The 14,809-nt window shown below is 40.3% G+C and overlaps 1 protein-coding gene across 1 annotated transcript in view; it reads right to left on the bottom strand.

The window, feature by feature from the left end:
- ANKRD33B (ankyrin repeat domain 33B) overlaps positions 1-14,809 on the bottom strand; it is a 259,732-nt gene that overhangs the window by 62,362 nt on the left and 182,561 nt on the right. Inside the window, exon 3 of the mRNA XM_075828520.1 lies at positions 4,432-4,572. Within this exon, the coding sequence (XP_075684635.1) occupies positions 4,432-4,572 (141 nt within the window). The remainder of the gene's footprint in view (positions 1-4,431; positions 4,573-14,809) is intronic.

Below are 14,809 nucleotides of genomic sequence, written 5' to 3' on the forward strand. Positions count from 1 at the left end.
GCGACACAAAAAACAAATGATTTTATAAAAAAAGTGATTTTATTGTGCAAAAGCCGCAATACATAAAAAAAACTATAAATAATTGGTATCGCCGCGTACGTAATGACCCAAACTACAAAACTATTATGTAATTTATCCCGCATGGTGAACACCGTAAAAAAAAAAAATGAAAAACAACGCCAGAATATTTGTTTTTAGGTCACATCTCCTTCCAAAAAATGCTATAAAAAGTGATCAAAAAGTCACATTTACTCCAAAATAGTACTAATAAAAAAAGACAATCCGTCTCGCAAAAAATAATCCCTGACTCCGCTTTGTGCACGCAAAAATAATAAAGTTATGGGTCTTACAATATGTCGACACAGAAAACAAATGATTTTATAAAACAAGTGATTTTATTGTGCAAAAGCTGCAATAAATAAAAAAAACTATATAAATTTGGTATCGCCGTAATCGTATCGACCCGCAGAATAAAGCTAACATGTAATTTAGGGCGCACTGTGGATACCGATAAAAAACCCAATAAAAAACTATTCCAGAATTGCTTGTTTTTGGTAATTTCCTTTACCAAAAAATGAAATAAAAAGTGATCAAAAAGTCGTATGTGTTCTAAAATGGTACCAATAAAATCTACAGCCCGTCTCGCAAACAACGAGCCCGCACACCGCTCAATCAACTGAAAAATAAAAAAGGGTTACGGCACTAGTAATGCGGTGATGAAAAAACATCTCAATGCGCAGGCCGGAGGGGAACATTCCTTCAGTTTCAGGGCCATGGTATTTAGGAACTAGGAAAGGGAAGGGACATCGCACATCCGCTGGAAGCGAGGGCGCCCGTATTATACCAGCGCAACACTTTCCCAGCAATATTTCCCAAACTACGAAGGAGAAAAAGTCCCCAAAAGGTGCAGAGCGTTACAGAAGGGGAGTGAGAAAGAAAACCGTTTATCAGTGTGACACCGGCCTGTGCATAACGGATCGCTTCACATCGTACCACACATCTATGGATAATTGTATTATTTACCCCATTAGTATACCCTCTTATTATGCCTTGATGTACTCTGCACAGATTACATATACCCTAATGTACTCCGCACAGATTACATATGCCACCACAATATAAACGGAAATACCAGCAAAACTCAAACAAAACTACCAAGCAAAATCCATGCTCAAAATGGCAGTCTATTCCTTCTTAGCCCTACAGCGTGCACAAACAGCAATTTATGGCCACAAGTAAGGCATTACCATACCCGGGAGAACCCGCTTAACAATTTATGGGGTAAGATTTTCTAGGGGCACAACATATTGTGCGATGAATAGGCAGATCAGTGGAAAAATTGCAATTTTCACTTTGCACAATCCACTGCGTATTCATTTCTGAAAAACACCTGTGGAGTCTAAATTCTCACTACACCCCTTGATAAATGCCTTTAGGGGTGTAGTTTCTAAAACGGGGTCACTTTTGTTTGGTACATCAGGGGTTTTGCAAATGCAACATGGCGTCCGCAAACCATTCCAGAAAAATCTGCGCTCCAAAAGATAAATACCGCTCCTTTTCTTCTGAATGCTACCATATACGTAAACAGCTGATTATAACCACATATGGGGTGTTACCGTACTCGGGAGAAATTACTTTACAAATGTTGGGGTGCTTTTTCTTCTCGATTCCTTGTAAAAATGAAAAATGTGTATCTAAAACTACATCTTGTTGGAAAAAAAAATTATTTTTCATTTTCATAGCTTAATTCTAATTAATTCAGCAAAAAACCTTTGGGATCAAAATTTTCACTATACCCCTAGATGATTCCTCAGGGGGTGCAGTTTCCCAAATGGAGTCAATTTTGGGGTGTTTCCACTGTACTAGTACTACAGGGGCTCAGCAAATGTGACATGGCGCCCAGACACTATCCAAAATCCAAATGGTGCTAGTTCCATTCTGAGCCCTACCGTGTGTCCAAACAGATGTTTGTGACCACATGTGGGGTATTGTTTTACTCGGGAGAAGTTGCTTTACTAATTTTATGGTGCTTTTTCTCCTTCAGTCCTTGTGGAAATGAAAAAAAAATACCTAAACCTACATTTTATTTTAAAAAATGTAGATTTTCATTTTTACGGCCTACTTCCAATAAGTTCTGTAAAACAACCGGGGGGGGGGGGAAACTGCTCACTGTACCCCTAGATAATTTCCTCATGGGGTGTAGTTTCCAAAATGGGGTCACTTGTTGGGGGTTTCCACTGTTTTGTCCCCTCAGGAGCTTTGCAAATGCGACATGGCCTCCGCAAACCATTCCTGCTAAATTTGAGTTCCAAAAGCCAAATGGCGCTCTTTCCCTTCTCAGCCTCGCCGTGTCTCCAAACAGCTGTTTATTACTACATGTGGGGTATTGTTTTACTCGGGAGAAATTTTTTTACAAATTTTATGGTGCTTTTTTTCCTTTAGTCCTTGTGGAAATGAAAAAAAATTAGCTAAACCTACATTTTATTTGAAAAAATGTAGATTTTCATTTTCATGGCCTAGTTCCAAAAATTTTTGCAAAAAAACTGGCCGGTCAAAATGCTTGCTACACCCCTAGATAAATTCCTCGAGGGGTATAGTTTCCAAAATGGGGTCACTTGTTGGGGGTTTCCACTGTTTTGTCCACTACGGGGCTTTGCAAATGCGACATGGCTCCGCAAACCATTCCTGCTAAATTTGAGCTCCAAGAGCCAAATGGCGCTCTTTCCATTCTAAGCCCTGCCGTGTGTCCAAATAACCGTTTATTACCACATGTGGGGTATTGTTTTACTCGGGAGAAATTTCTCTACAAATGTTGTGGTGCTTTTTCTACTTTAGTTCTTTTGGAAGTGAAAAAAAATTAGCTAAACCTACATTTTATTTGAAAAAAATGTAGATTTTCATTTTCATGGCCTAGTTCCAAAAATGTTTGCAAAAAAACTGGCCGGTCAAAATGCTTGCTACACCACTATATAAATTCCTCGAGGGTTGTAGTTTCCCAAATGGGGTCACTTTTGGGGGGTTTCCACTGTTTTAGTTCCGCAAGACCTTTTCAAAGCTGACATGGTGCCTAAAATATATTCTAATAAAAAGGAGACCCAAAATCCACCAGGTGCTCCTTTGCTTCTGAGGCCTGTGTTTCAGTCCAGTAGCACACTAGAGCCACATGTGGGATATTTCCTAAAACTGCAGAACCTGGGCAATAAATATTGAGTTGCATTTCTTGGGTAAAACATTCTGTGGTACAAAAAAAATGGATTCAAAATGAATTTCTGGAAAAAAAATAATGAACTTTGTAAATTTCACCTCTACTTTGCCTTAATTCCTGCGCAATGTCTAAAGGGTTAATAAACTTTCTAAATGCTGTTTTGAATACTTTGAGGGGTGCAGTTTTTAAAATGGGGTGACTTATTGGCGGTTTCTAATATCTAAGGACCTCAAAGCCACTTCACAACTGAACTGGCCCCTGTAAAATTAGCATTTTGACATTTTCTTGAAAATGTGAGAAATTGCTGCTAAAGTTCTAAGCCTTGTGATGTCATAGAAAAATAAAATGATGTTAAAAAAACGATGCCAATCTAAAGTAGACATATGGGGGATGTTAGTTAGTAACATTTTTGTGTGGTATAACTGCCTGTCTTACAAGCAGATACATTTAAATTGAGAAAAATGCTAATTTTTGCAATTTTTCGCTAAATTTTGGTGTTTTTCACAATTAAATACTGAATGTATCGGGCAAATTTTGCCAGTAACATAAAGTCCAATGTGTCATGAGAAAACAATCTCAGAATCACTTGGATAGGTAAAAGCATTCTGGAGTTATTACCACATAAAGTGAAACAGGTCAGATTTGAAAAATGAGGCTCTGTCAGGAAGGTCAAAAGCGGCCAAAGAGGGAAGGGGTTAAGATCAGTATACTCTACCTTTAGATTTTGCACATTGTTAATGCAATGTACGTGTGCATTTATTTATTATTTATTTAGTGTATCTACACTTTTTCCACTGTTATGTTATAGCTAGCGACTTATCAATCACTGTGGCTAGAATTTTACTTCAATCCTGTAGCTGGTATTGTTAATGGGGCTTTGAAAGGCACCTAGTAAGTCAGGACACAAATATTTTCTACAAAGAGCAGGTGCCTCTCTTTTGCCTGTCTGAAAGTTGGGAGGTATGGGATACTCAAATAATTACTGTGAGATGTGTAGCCGGAACCACCCTTATCTGGCTCTGTGGTCCGGATAGACCCTACAAACATTTAGAAGGCAGTCTGACCAGGATAAGATGCTGCAGGTGACCAGCAATCCCCAAAGCTAGCAAAAGTGCATTTCCAGCAATTTAGTAAACATTTAAAGTAAATCTGCCTTTTGAGATTCAATAATTTTATTCAGCAAGTATATACTGACCACGAAAGCATTAAAACAGAAATACACTTACCAGCTAACATTAATGCTCGAACACACTCTGTTCTGCCTTGAATTGATGCTTTCATTAATGCTGTGAATCCATGAATATTTCTCTTCTCAAGGTCCAGGTCAGGATAATAATTCAACAAATAGTTTGTGATTGTTATATGCCCTGAAAGGTTAAATATAGACATTCAAGGAATTTCCAAGGAATAGTCTGTATAATTATTATAGAAAATGATACAATAGTTATATTTTTTGTTACATGCTGTGATCGCCATTGGAGCGAGTGCAACCAAGCTGCAAAAACCTCCAATATTGAGAAAGTGAAAAAAAAAAAGATCAAATTGCTTCACCTCAGCAAAGAATAATGCCCCATCCCACATTTTCGGCCAGTGCTCCCATACAATGCACGGACCGTAAAAAGCAAAAGATGGGATGTGGCCTATCTTTTGCGGTACACTTCTACGGATATCTGCCTGTAAATAAACGAGAAAGTGTCTTGAACAATAGAAGTGAATGCGTCCGTTATTGCGGACCCTAATTGCGGTCCGCAATTATAGCCGACTTTTACAGTTGTGTGCATGGGGCCTTGTTATCCAACTTCTGAAAAAAGCAGCAAATGTTATAAAATAACAAAAAAACAGTGCTCTGCTGTCAAATCCCCTGCCGATACAGCGCAAATGCTCTGGCAATCCCCCAGGTTTTTGTTTATATGTGGATCCAAAATTAAGGAAAGGTATAAAGAAAAGACTGACGTATCTCCTTTGTTTTGTGTCCACTCCTGCGATTGGCTAAAAAAAAAACCTGAGACAAAAACTACATCAAAACTGTGTGTTATCCTAGTCTTATGGTGTTATTTTGTTTTGAAGAGAATTTCCCATGTTTACTAAAAAGTTTACATTGGTTTCTGGTGTAAACTGTGTTGAATAATGGATGCAAATGGTACATGCGACAAAGTTTAGGTAAAATTTCCAACTTTTCTCGTCACTTGTCAAATTTGAAAAGTGACAAGAAGTAGAGTTTTTTTTACATTAAATCATTGTAAAAGTGCAAATATCTGGGATAAATCTACTCATAGCAGGTGTAAATTTACAGCACATCGTTCAAAATAAAAAACACCAGTCTTAATAAATTTGGGCCATATTGTGACTCAAAAATTGGAAGAATTATCTTAATTCTGAAAGAAAAAAATATAAACAACAACAAATATTATAAAATAACTAAAAAAAACTATTCTCACCTCTCCAATCTTCATTTACATGCACCTGCCAGGTGACTGTTGCAGTCAGTTAAAGGTCTCAATGGTCACAAGTGTTACTACTGACATGGGAGTTATGGTGCCAGTAGTACAGCACATAACCACTGAGGCCATGGATTGACTGCAGTGGTCACGTGGCGGCCACATGTAAACAAAGACTGCATCCTTTTTTCAGCACAGTTCACGCCCAAAACTGGTGTAAACTGTTTAGTAAATGTGGGCCAATTTCTTTAAAACAAAAAACACCTAAAGACCAGGATCACACAATTTTTCAGCAGTTTTTGGCTCAGCTTTTTTTTTAGCCAAACACAGCAGTGGACAAAAAAGAAAGGATATACGTCAGTCTTTTCTTTTTTCATTTCCTTTCGTGTAGATCCACTTGTAATAAAAAAAACAGGGGGATCACCAAAGCAATTCACTTCTGGTTTTGGCTAAAATAACTGCACCAAAAATGGCATCAAACTGTGTGTGTGTGTGTGTGTGTGTGTGTGCGTGTGTGTGTGCGTGTGTGTGTGTGTGTGTGTGTGTGTGTGTGTGTGTGTGTGTGTGTGATCCTGACCTACTCTACATTACCAAACTTATCTGGTTCCAGAAACAATTTTATGTGGCACCATTAGTATTTCTGATAATCCTGAGCAGGCAATGTTGTATTTGTAAAGTACCTTAGAATTATTATTCTAGACTGCATACATTTTATTTTATATTATAAATAAAATAAGTAATTTGAAAGCATTCACTTGAAATCAATAAGTTTGCCTTGACTTCTTCTGTTTTTTTCACATCAAACAAAATTAAATATGATCAAAACAACCTGAGCTAATACAAAGTACATTTTGTGAAAGATCATTTAATTTATTTAAGGAAAAATGTATCTAACACTAAGGGTATGTTCACACGCCCTATTTACGGACGTAATTCAGGCGTTTTTCGCCTGGAATTACGGCCGAAAAAACAGCTCCAAACCGTCGGCAAACATCTGCCCATTGAATTCAAAGGGTCTTACGGTGTTCAGTGCAGACGGGCTTTTTATATACGCGCCGCTGTCAAAAGACGGCACGTAAAAAGACAGCCGCCTCAAAGAAGTGCATGTCACTTCTTGGGACGTAATTGGAGCCGTTTTTCATTGACTCGATTGAAAAACAGCTCCAATTACGTCCATAATTGACGCCGGGAAAAACTCTGGTACTTGCAAAAACGTCTGAAATTCAGGAGCTTTTTCGCCTGAAAACAGCTCCGTAATTTCAGACGTATTTTACGTTTGCGTGTGAACATACCCTAACTGGCCCTGTGTGAAAATGTAATCCCTCCATTCAAAAAATAAAACCAAAAATGTAATACCACAAGAAACTTTTAGCAACAACTGTAGTTCTCATCACTGTGGATAAACGTTAGTTCATTTTTTAACCCCTTCCCACCATGCGCTGCAAATTTACAGTGCAGGTAGGTGGCAGTTCCGACACAGCGCCGTAAATGAACACGTACACTCAGAAATTTTGCTGTGTATTATTGGTAATATCAAATGATCGCATGCTGAAGTTCCATAGTGATACTAAATATAATCCTATCTATCTATCTATCTATCTATCTATCTATCTATCTATCTATCTATCTATCTATCTATCTATCTATCTATCTATCTATCTATCTATCTATCTATATATATATAAACAAAATAGTTTTTCACCCACAAAATGCTTTATTTTGGAAAAAAAAATCATAAATTAATAAAACATGCACATAATTGGTATCCCTGCATCCGATGACTCGAACTATAAACGTATTACGTTATTTATGCTGCAAAGTGAACGTCATTAAAAAAAAACTGAAAAACAATGCCAGAATGCCACCTCCCAAAACACAAAATTAAAAGTGATCAAAAAGTCGTTTCTATCCCAAAATTAAGCCAATGAAAACTTCTCACAAAAGACAAGCCCTTATGTTGATGGAAATTTTTTTAGGGCTCTTGCAATGTAGCGAGACAAACAAACAAATTATTTTTTTTATGGGTGTTTACTTTGTAAATGTAGTAAAACACACAAAAATCTATAACAACTATATAAATTAGGCATTGCGGAATGGTATTGACCCATAGAGTAAAGTTATCATGTAATTTATACTGCACGATGCCGTCAAAATTAAAACCCCCAAAAGATGGCGGAATGGCTGTTTTTGTTCCCAAAAAATTATCACTTTTCCAATTGGTTATATGTACGCAACATGGTGCCATTTCATCCTCCTGTGTGAACAATTTATTTCTAGGTTTAGCATACTGTACTCCAGTCAAATTGGCTTATAAGCATGAACAGTGCATTGAAGAACCTGCCGCAGTATCTCAATGGGGTTCAAATCAGGATTAGACCATTCCAAAACCTTAATTTTGTTTCTGTTGAGACATTCAGATGTGGACTTGCTCTTGTTTTTCAGATTGTTGTTTTGCTGCATACCCCAATTGTGCTAGAAGGTTTAGGCTACAGACTGATGACAGGACATTCTCCTTCAGGATTTTCTGGTAGTCAGCAGAATTCATGTTTTCACGAATTATGGCAAGTCACCCAGACCGTGGAGCAGCAAAGTATCCCCACATCATCACAGTACTAGACCATGTTTGGCTGTCGGTATCATTATCATATTGTGGAATTCAGTGTTACTCCAGATCTCACTCCAGAACGAACAGGACCCGTATTTTCCAAATAGTTCTAATTTTTGAATCATTAGTCCGCAGAACACTGAGCAGGCACCTACTGGGGCAGAAATTGGGAGGATGGCAGAATGGAGGTGCAGGAAAATGAGGCAGTTAGTTAGGTGACAGTTAGAAGGGAAGAGTGTCAGGGAGTCTAGTTCTGATCTAGAACACCCCAACAATTTTGCCAAATTGGCAAATGAGGGCAATATCCGTTCAGGAATAGCACTGCTGCAGCAAGACACTTCCTCTGACAAGGGAATGTCTGCTCCAGTAAATGGGGGAATAAGAGCACAGGGTCGGCCCGATAGGTGCTGGTAGTGGGGGATTTAGTTATTAGGGGAACAAATAGGGCAATTAATCAGAAAGAAAGGGATGTCTAACAGTGTGTTGACTTCTTGGCACTTGTGTTTGACATATCAAGGTCATGGTGCACATTGGTACTGGTGAAAAAGTCAGAGATAGGTGGAAGGTCCTTAAAAATGATTTCAGGGACTTAGGCCATGAGCTTAGGGAAAGGACTTCAAATGTAGTATTTTCTGAAAATTACCTGTTCCAGAGAAGCAGCAGAGGATTAGGAAGGCAAACCAGTGTCTCAAGAACTAGTGTAGGAAGGAGTTTTTTGGGTTCTTGGAGAATTGGGCCAACTTCTATGCTAACCAATGCCAGAAGTTTACCAAATAAAATTGATAAACTGAAATTAATAATATCAGAGGGAAAGTATGACATAGTGGGGATAACTGAGATATGAGTGGATGATTGCTATGACTGGGTGCTTAACTTACAGGGTTACAGTTTTTAAAAAAAAAATAAATCTTAAAAACCCTAAAATGGGAGGGTTTGTCTTTGTGTAAAATCCTGTTTAAAGCCCACACTATGGATTGATTTATGTGAGGGAAATGATCATGTGGAGTCTCTACCGTATGGGTATAAATACATGAAGGGTAGAACCATGATAAAATATTGTTTGGGGTTTGCTTTAAGCCTCTAAATACAACAGAAACCATAGAAAATAGACCAGACAGCAGATCATAATGAGGTAGTTATTATTGTGGACTTCAACTATAAATTGGAAAACTGAAACTAGAGGGACAAATTTGGATTTAACATTAACGAACAGAAAGTAGAAAGTAGAAAAATAGGAGTAACAAAACTAAATGGAATATTTTTAAAAGCATCGTCAATTTTCATTGTGAGAGGTACATATCCTATGGGAATATAAGGATTAGATACAGTTGTAAACCAATGTGGATAAATGTAAACAGGCAATAAATGATAGAAGAAAAAAAAAAGCATTTAAACTACTATATAGGGATGTCATACCCTATGAAAAAGTTGTATATCGAAATAGACAATGTATATGGAAGTTTGAAAAGATATGGGGCTTGTAATGTCGGGGTAGGGAAACAGACAAGTGAGCCCTAATCTACCCGCCACTCAGTCCCTGCCTGCTTGCAACGACCCGCCCTAGGCGACGGGGTACAACTGGGCGACGGTTCCTACACTCAATAGGTGCACGACAAACAGACAAGGGTACAAAGAAGCCAGGGAAATGGGGAAGTTGCCCACGGGAACACCGTGAACAACAAGCGAGGTGAACGAGCCGAGTCAAACCAGGAGATGAGCGAGGTACAAAAACACAGAGCAGAAGAGTGGTCAGAAAAGCCAAGGTCAATCGCAAGCAGAGGATCAGTAGTTCAAGAAGCTGCAGCAGGACCAGGAAACAAACAGAGAAGAATCACAAGCAAAGGAGGAACAGGAAAGGCAGGTATAAATAGACAGAGGGCGGGAGCTAGCTCCGTCTGGCCAGGCTGTGATAGGCTCTCCCACTCCTAAGCCTGCCATCCTGGGTGGTGGAAGATGGAGTCAGTCTCACAGACATAGAAGCAGGTGCAGACTGATTACCTTTGGGCGTCGACACAGAAGTTGTGTCTGGCAGATCCTTTACAGGGCTTGTGGATTTCCTCACCTTTGACTCTCGGTTCGTTGCATTCCATGTGTTCTTCTATCGCTGATGTCTCTGTCCATACATAGACAGTGACGACAGGTGCTCTCTCTAGGAGCGGAATCCCCGGTCAGATCGCTCTGGCTGGGGATTCCGCGCCTAGACAGAGCCCCTGACATCTCTGTGCATATATGGACAGAGATGTCAGGGGCTCTCTCTAAGAGCGGAATCCCGGGCCAAAGCGTCGCCAACAATCTGGCGAGGAACTCCGCCCCTAGAAGGGAGCCCCTGACGTCACTGTCCATATATGGACGTCAGGGGCTTTGTCTAGGAGCGCTATCCCCGGCCAGAATGCTTTGACAGGGGATTCCATTCCTAGAGGAAGCTTGGGTGGCGTTCTCTACAGGGATGGGGGGTGTCTGGTGCTATCTACAGGGGGATGGTGCTATCTACAAGGGGAGTGGTGCTATCTACAGCGGGGTGGCGCTATCTACAGGGGGGTGGCGCTATCTACAGGGGGATGGTGCTATCTGCAGGGGGTGTGGTGCTATATACCGGGAGGGTGCTATATACAGTGGGTGTGACACTATCTACATGGGCACTGTGGCACTATATGAGCACTACCTACAGGGGACACTGTGGTGCTATCTACATGGGCACTGTTTATGGCACTATGTGGGCACTATCTACAGTGGGAACTGTGGCACTATGTGTGCACTATCTACACTGGGAACTGTGGGCACTGTGGCACTATCTATAGTGGGTATTATCTATATGGGCACTGGCACTATCTTAAGTAGGCAATGTGGCAATGTGGCACTATCTACTGGGGCGTTTTTAGGTGGCTGGGACAAAAAACCTACAAATAAAATTCATCCATTTTGTTTAATGGCCATGAAAAACAGATGGCAAATGGCGGTTAAAAATGATCAGACGGCCGGGAAATGGTTTCAAATTTAGAGACACACTGATGCAAAACAGCCATGAAAATCGAATAGTTCATCCATTGTTAATTGTCCTTTTGTTAATGTCATGTGAATATGGCCTTATAGTCCTCTTCACTCTCCCCTCACAGCGATCCAGGCTGATGGAAAGAGAAGAAGACTACTGTATTTTTCGGACTGTAAGACGCACCGGACCATAAGACGCACCCAGGTTTTAGACAGCAGAAAATTGGAAAAAAATGATTTGTTAAAAAATTATTTATTCTGTTTCACCACATTCTGAGAGGCATAACTTTTTTTTAATATTTTTTTCATTGATTGAGCGGTGTGAGGTCTTATTTTTTGCGGGACGAGCTGTAGTTTTATTGGCAAATTTTTTTGGTACATACGATTTTTTTACATTTATAAACTCACAGTGCGAGATAAATAATAGTATACTGTAATAGATCGGACTTTTACGGACGCAGTGATACCAAATTATTTTATTTTTTCCAGTGTGCTTGGGGAAAATTTTAGTTTTTTTACACTCCTGAAAATGTAAATAAAGTTTTTTTTTTTACACATTTTATTAGTTCCCCTCGGGGACTTGAACAAGTGGCCACTTGGTTGCATGTGGAGTTACTGAAACAGCTTAACTTGCTGAGCTACGCTGTTTCCCTAACTCGCATAGTTGGGAATAGCAGTTACTGAAGCAGCGTAGCATGCAAGCTACATTGTTTCCATAACTACTAATCAGTTCTATGGGAGTTACGGAAACAGTGTAGCTCAGCGAGTTACGCTGTTTTAGTAACTCCACATGTAATCAAGGGGTCGGGAGAGCACAGAAAGCAGGAACAGGGTTTAGGGGGCCCCGTTGTAGAGAGTTCCAGAGATAGGTGCGGGTCCCAGATGTGGATATGTCATAAATGTCCTGTGGATGTCATAAATGTCCTTCATTAAAAAACCCCTATAAATGCCGTGGTCGCTATTGACCTCGGCATTTAACTAGTTAAAGGGGTTTGCCATAAAACACATGTATCCCCTATCCACAGGATAGGGGGCTACATGTGAGATCTCTGGGGGTCCAACCGCTGGGACCCCCAGAGATAAGGAGAACAGGGGTCCCAAAGTCACCTGGAGTGCTACATGAGAAGCCTGGACTTCCGGGTTCTGTGTCCGGCTTATCTGTTCCGCAGCTCAATAGAGATCAATGGGCAGAAGAATCCCAATGATCTCTATGAAGCTGCCGGAGACAGAACGCGGAAGTCAAAGCTTCTCATGCTGCGCTCTTGGTGACTTTTGGTCCCCGTTCTCCTTATCGATCACACATGTATCCCCTATCCTGTTGATAGGTGATACTTATGTCTTATGGCACAACCCCTTTAAACGGCCAGGAAAAGCGAAATTGCTGTTCCTGGCCGTTAGAACAGCATGTCCGCTGTAAAATACAGCTGACCGCTGCAGTGTATGGAGTAGGCTCAGCGCGCAAGCCCGCTCCATACATCACCCCCCCCCGCTCCATGATATGCCGGCACATCATGGGTCGGGAAGGGGTTAAGTAATGAAGTGTAAGGGGGCCTGGCGATGCCGGGTCCCTTTGACTGCGGACTATAAGACGCAGGGACTTTTTAGCAAGATTTATTCTTGCTAAAAACTGCGTCTTATAGTCCGAAAAATACGGCAATAGTTATAGAGCTGCAACAGTGTATATATACAAACATATACATATAATATAGATATAAACATATTAAAAAAATTACAAAAAAGTGTTTTTTTCAAATTTTTTGTGATTTTGTCTGCTCATAATAAAAATAATTAAAACATTTAATTAATTACACTAATCTGGAAAATGAAAGCCTCATAAGTCTTGTAAAAGAAAAAACTAAGTAAAAATAGTTGTGATATTTAAAGAGGTTGCAAAAGATAGTATCGTGTAAAGAAGCGCATATCAGAAATTGAACAATTAACCTGGACAAAGGGGCATACATTTTTACCAACCTGGTCGTGAAGGGGTTAAATATAAATTATATATATATATATTATTTTTCTTTTCTTTACTGTGTTCACTGAGAAAAATGAAATGTTAGATGAAATGCAGAGGGATAAAGTAAATTCTTCATTTAATGTCACATGTCTAACCCAGGAAGAAGTGCAAAGCCGCCTTAAAAAGATTAAAATAGACAAATCACCAGGTCCAGATGGCATACACCCCTGTGTTCCAAAGGAATTAAGTACAATGATAGAAAGACAATTATTTCTGACATTTAAGGATTCTATATTGAACATTGTCTGTTCTACAAGACTGACAAAGGTTGAGCCAATATTCAAAAAGTGCTCAAAATGTGAACCTGGAAGCTATAAGCTTGTTTGTTTATTCTCTATTTTGGGTAAAATGTTTGAAGGTTTTCCTAGAATATATCAATGAAAATAAACGTATAACTCCATTTCAGCATGGGTTTATAAGGGATTGGTCCTATCCAAGGGTGGGATATGGACATTTTTTCCAGATTCTCTTGAACCAGTTGGTAAAATAACAGCCGGATCGAGAGAACCTGGGAGAAGCGGGAACCTGACTCGAAAACCCTTGTACTCCCAATGTATTTGTGTCTATAGGACGCAGATACAATTGAACAGTCTAACTAGCGCTCGCTAAGCAAGGCAACCATTAGTTCCCTGCCATTCGATGCTTTTTCTGTGATGCAAGCCTCGCTCCTCAGGAGCATGCCTGGTCAGAAATGGCCAGGCCTCCATTGCTAGATTACAGTGTGGAAACAGGTAAGCAGGTAACTATGCTTATTTGTTCTAGAGTGCACTGTATCGCTTCAGTTTCAGAGGGCACAGACTTTTCAGGCACTCTACAGGGGGAACTGTATGTGGCACCCTCTACAGGGTCACTGTATGTGTCACTTTCTACAGGAATCCCTGTGTGTGGCAGTTTTTACAGGGTCACTGTGTGTGGCAGTCTACAGTGGGCACTGTGTGTGACATTCTATAGTGAGAACTATGTGTGACACTCTCTACAAGGGGCACTGTGTGAGGCACTCTTTACGGGGATGTTGTGTGTGGCACTTTACAGGAGGCACTGTGCGTGGCAATCTACAGGGGAATGTGTGTGTTGCACGCTCTACAGGGGGCACTGCATGTGGCACTCTCTACAGGGTTGCACTGTGTGTGCCAGTCTATAGTGAGCACTGTGTGGCATTCTACAGTGGCCACTTTTATTGGTGATGCTCTTTACAAGGGGCACTCTGGCACTCTTCACAAGGTCAATGTTAGTGCCACTTTACCGGAGGCCCTTTGTGAGGCACTCTCTACAGGGGGTAATGTGTTTGCCACATTCCACTGGGGATATTGTTTGCGGCATTCTCTACAGGATGCCCTGTGTGTAGCACACTCGACAGGGGATACTGTGCGTGGCACTCTCTACAGGGGGCACAGTTTGCAACAGTATTTACAGGGGGCACAGAATGCAGCGATCTTTACACGGGGCACTGTGTGGCACTCTATGCAGGGTCACTGTGTGTGGAACTCTACACTGTGTGTAGCACTCTCTAGAGGGACACTATGTGTGGCACTCTCTATGACAATACTTTATGTGGC

This window comes from Rhinoderma darwinii, chromosome 5 (assembly GCF_050947455.1).
Source record: "Rhinoderma darwinii isolate aRhiDar2 chromosome 5, aRhiDar2.hap1, whole genome shotgun sequence".
Classification (NCBI taxonomy): Eukaryota; Metazoa; Chordata; class Amphibia; order Anura; family Rhinodermatidae; genus Rhinoderma; species Rhinoderma darwinii.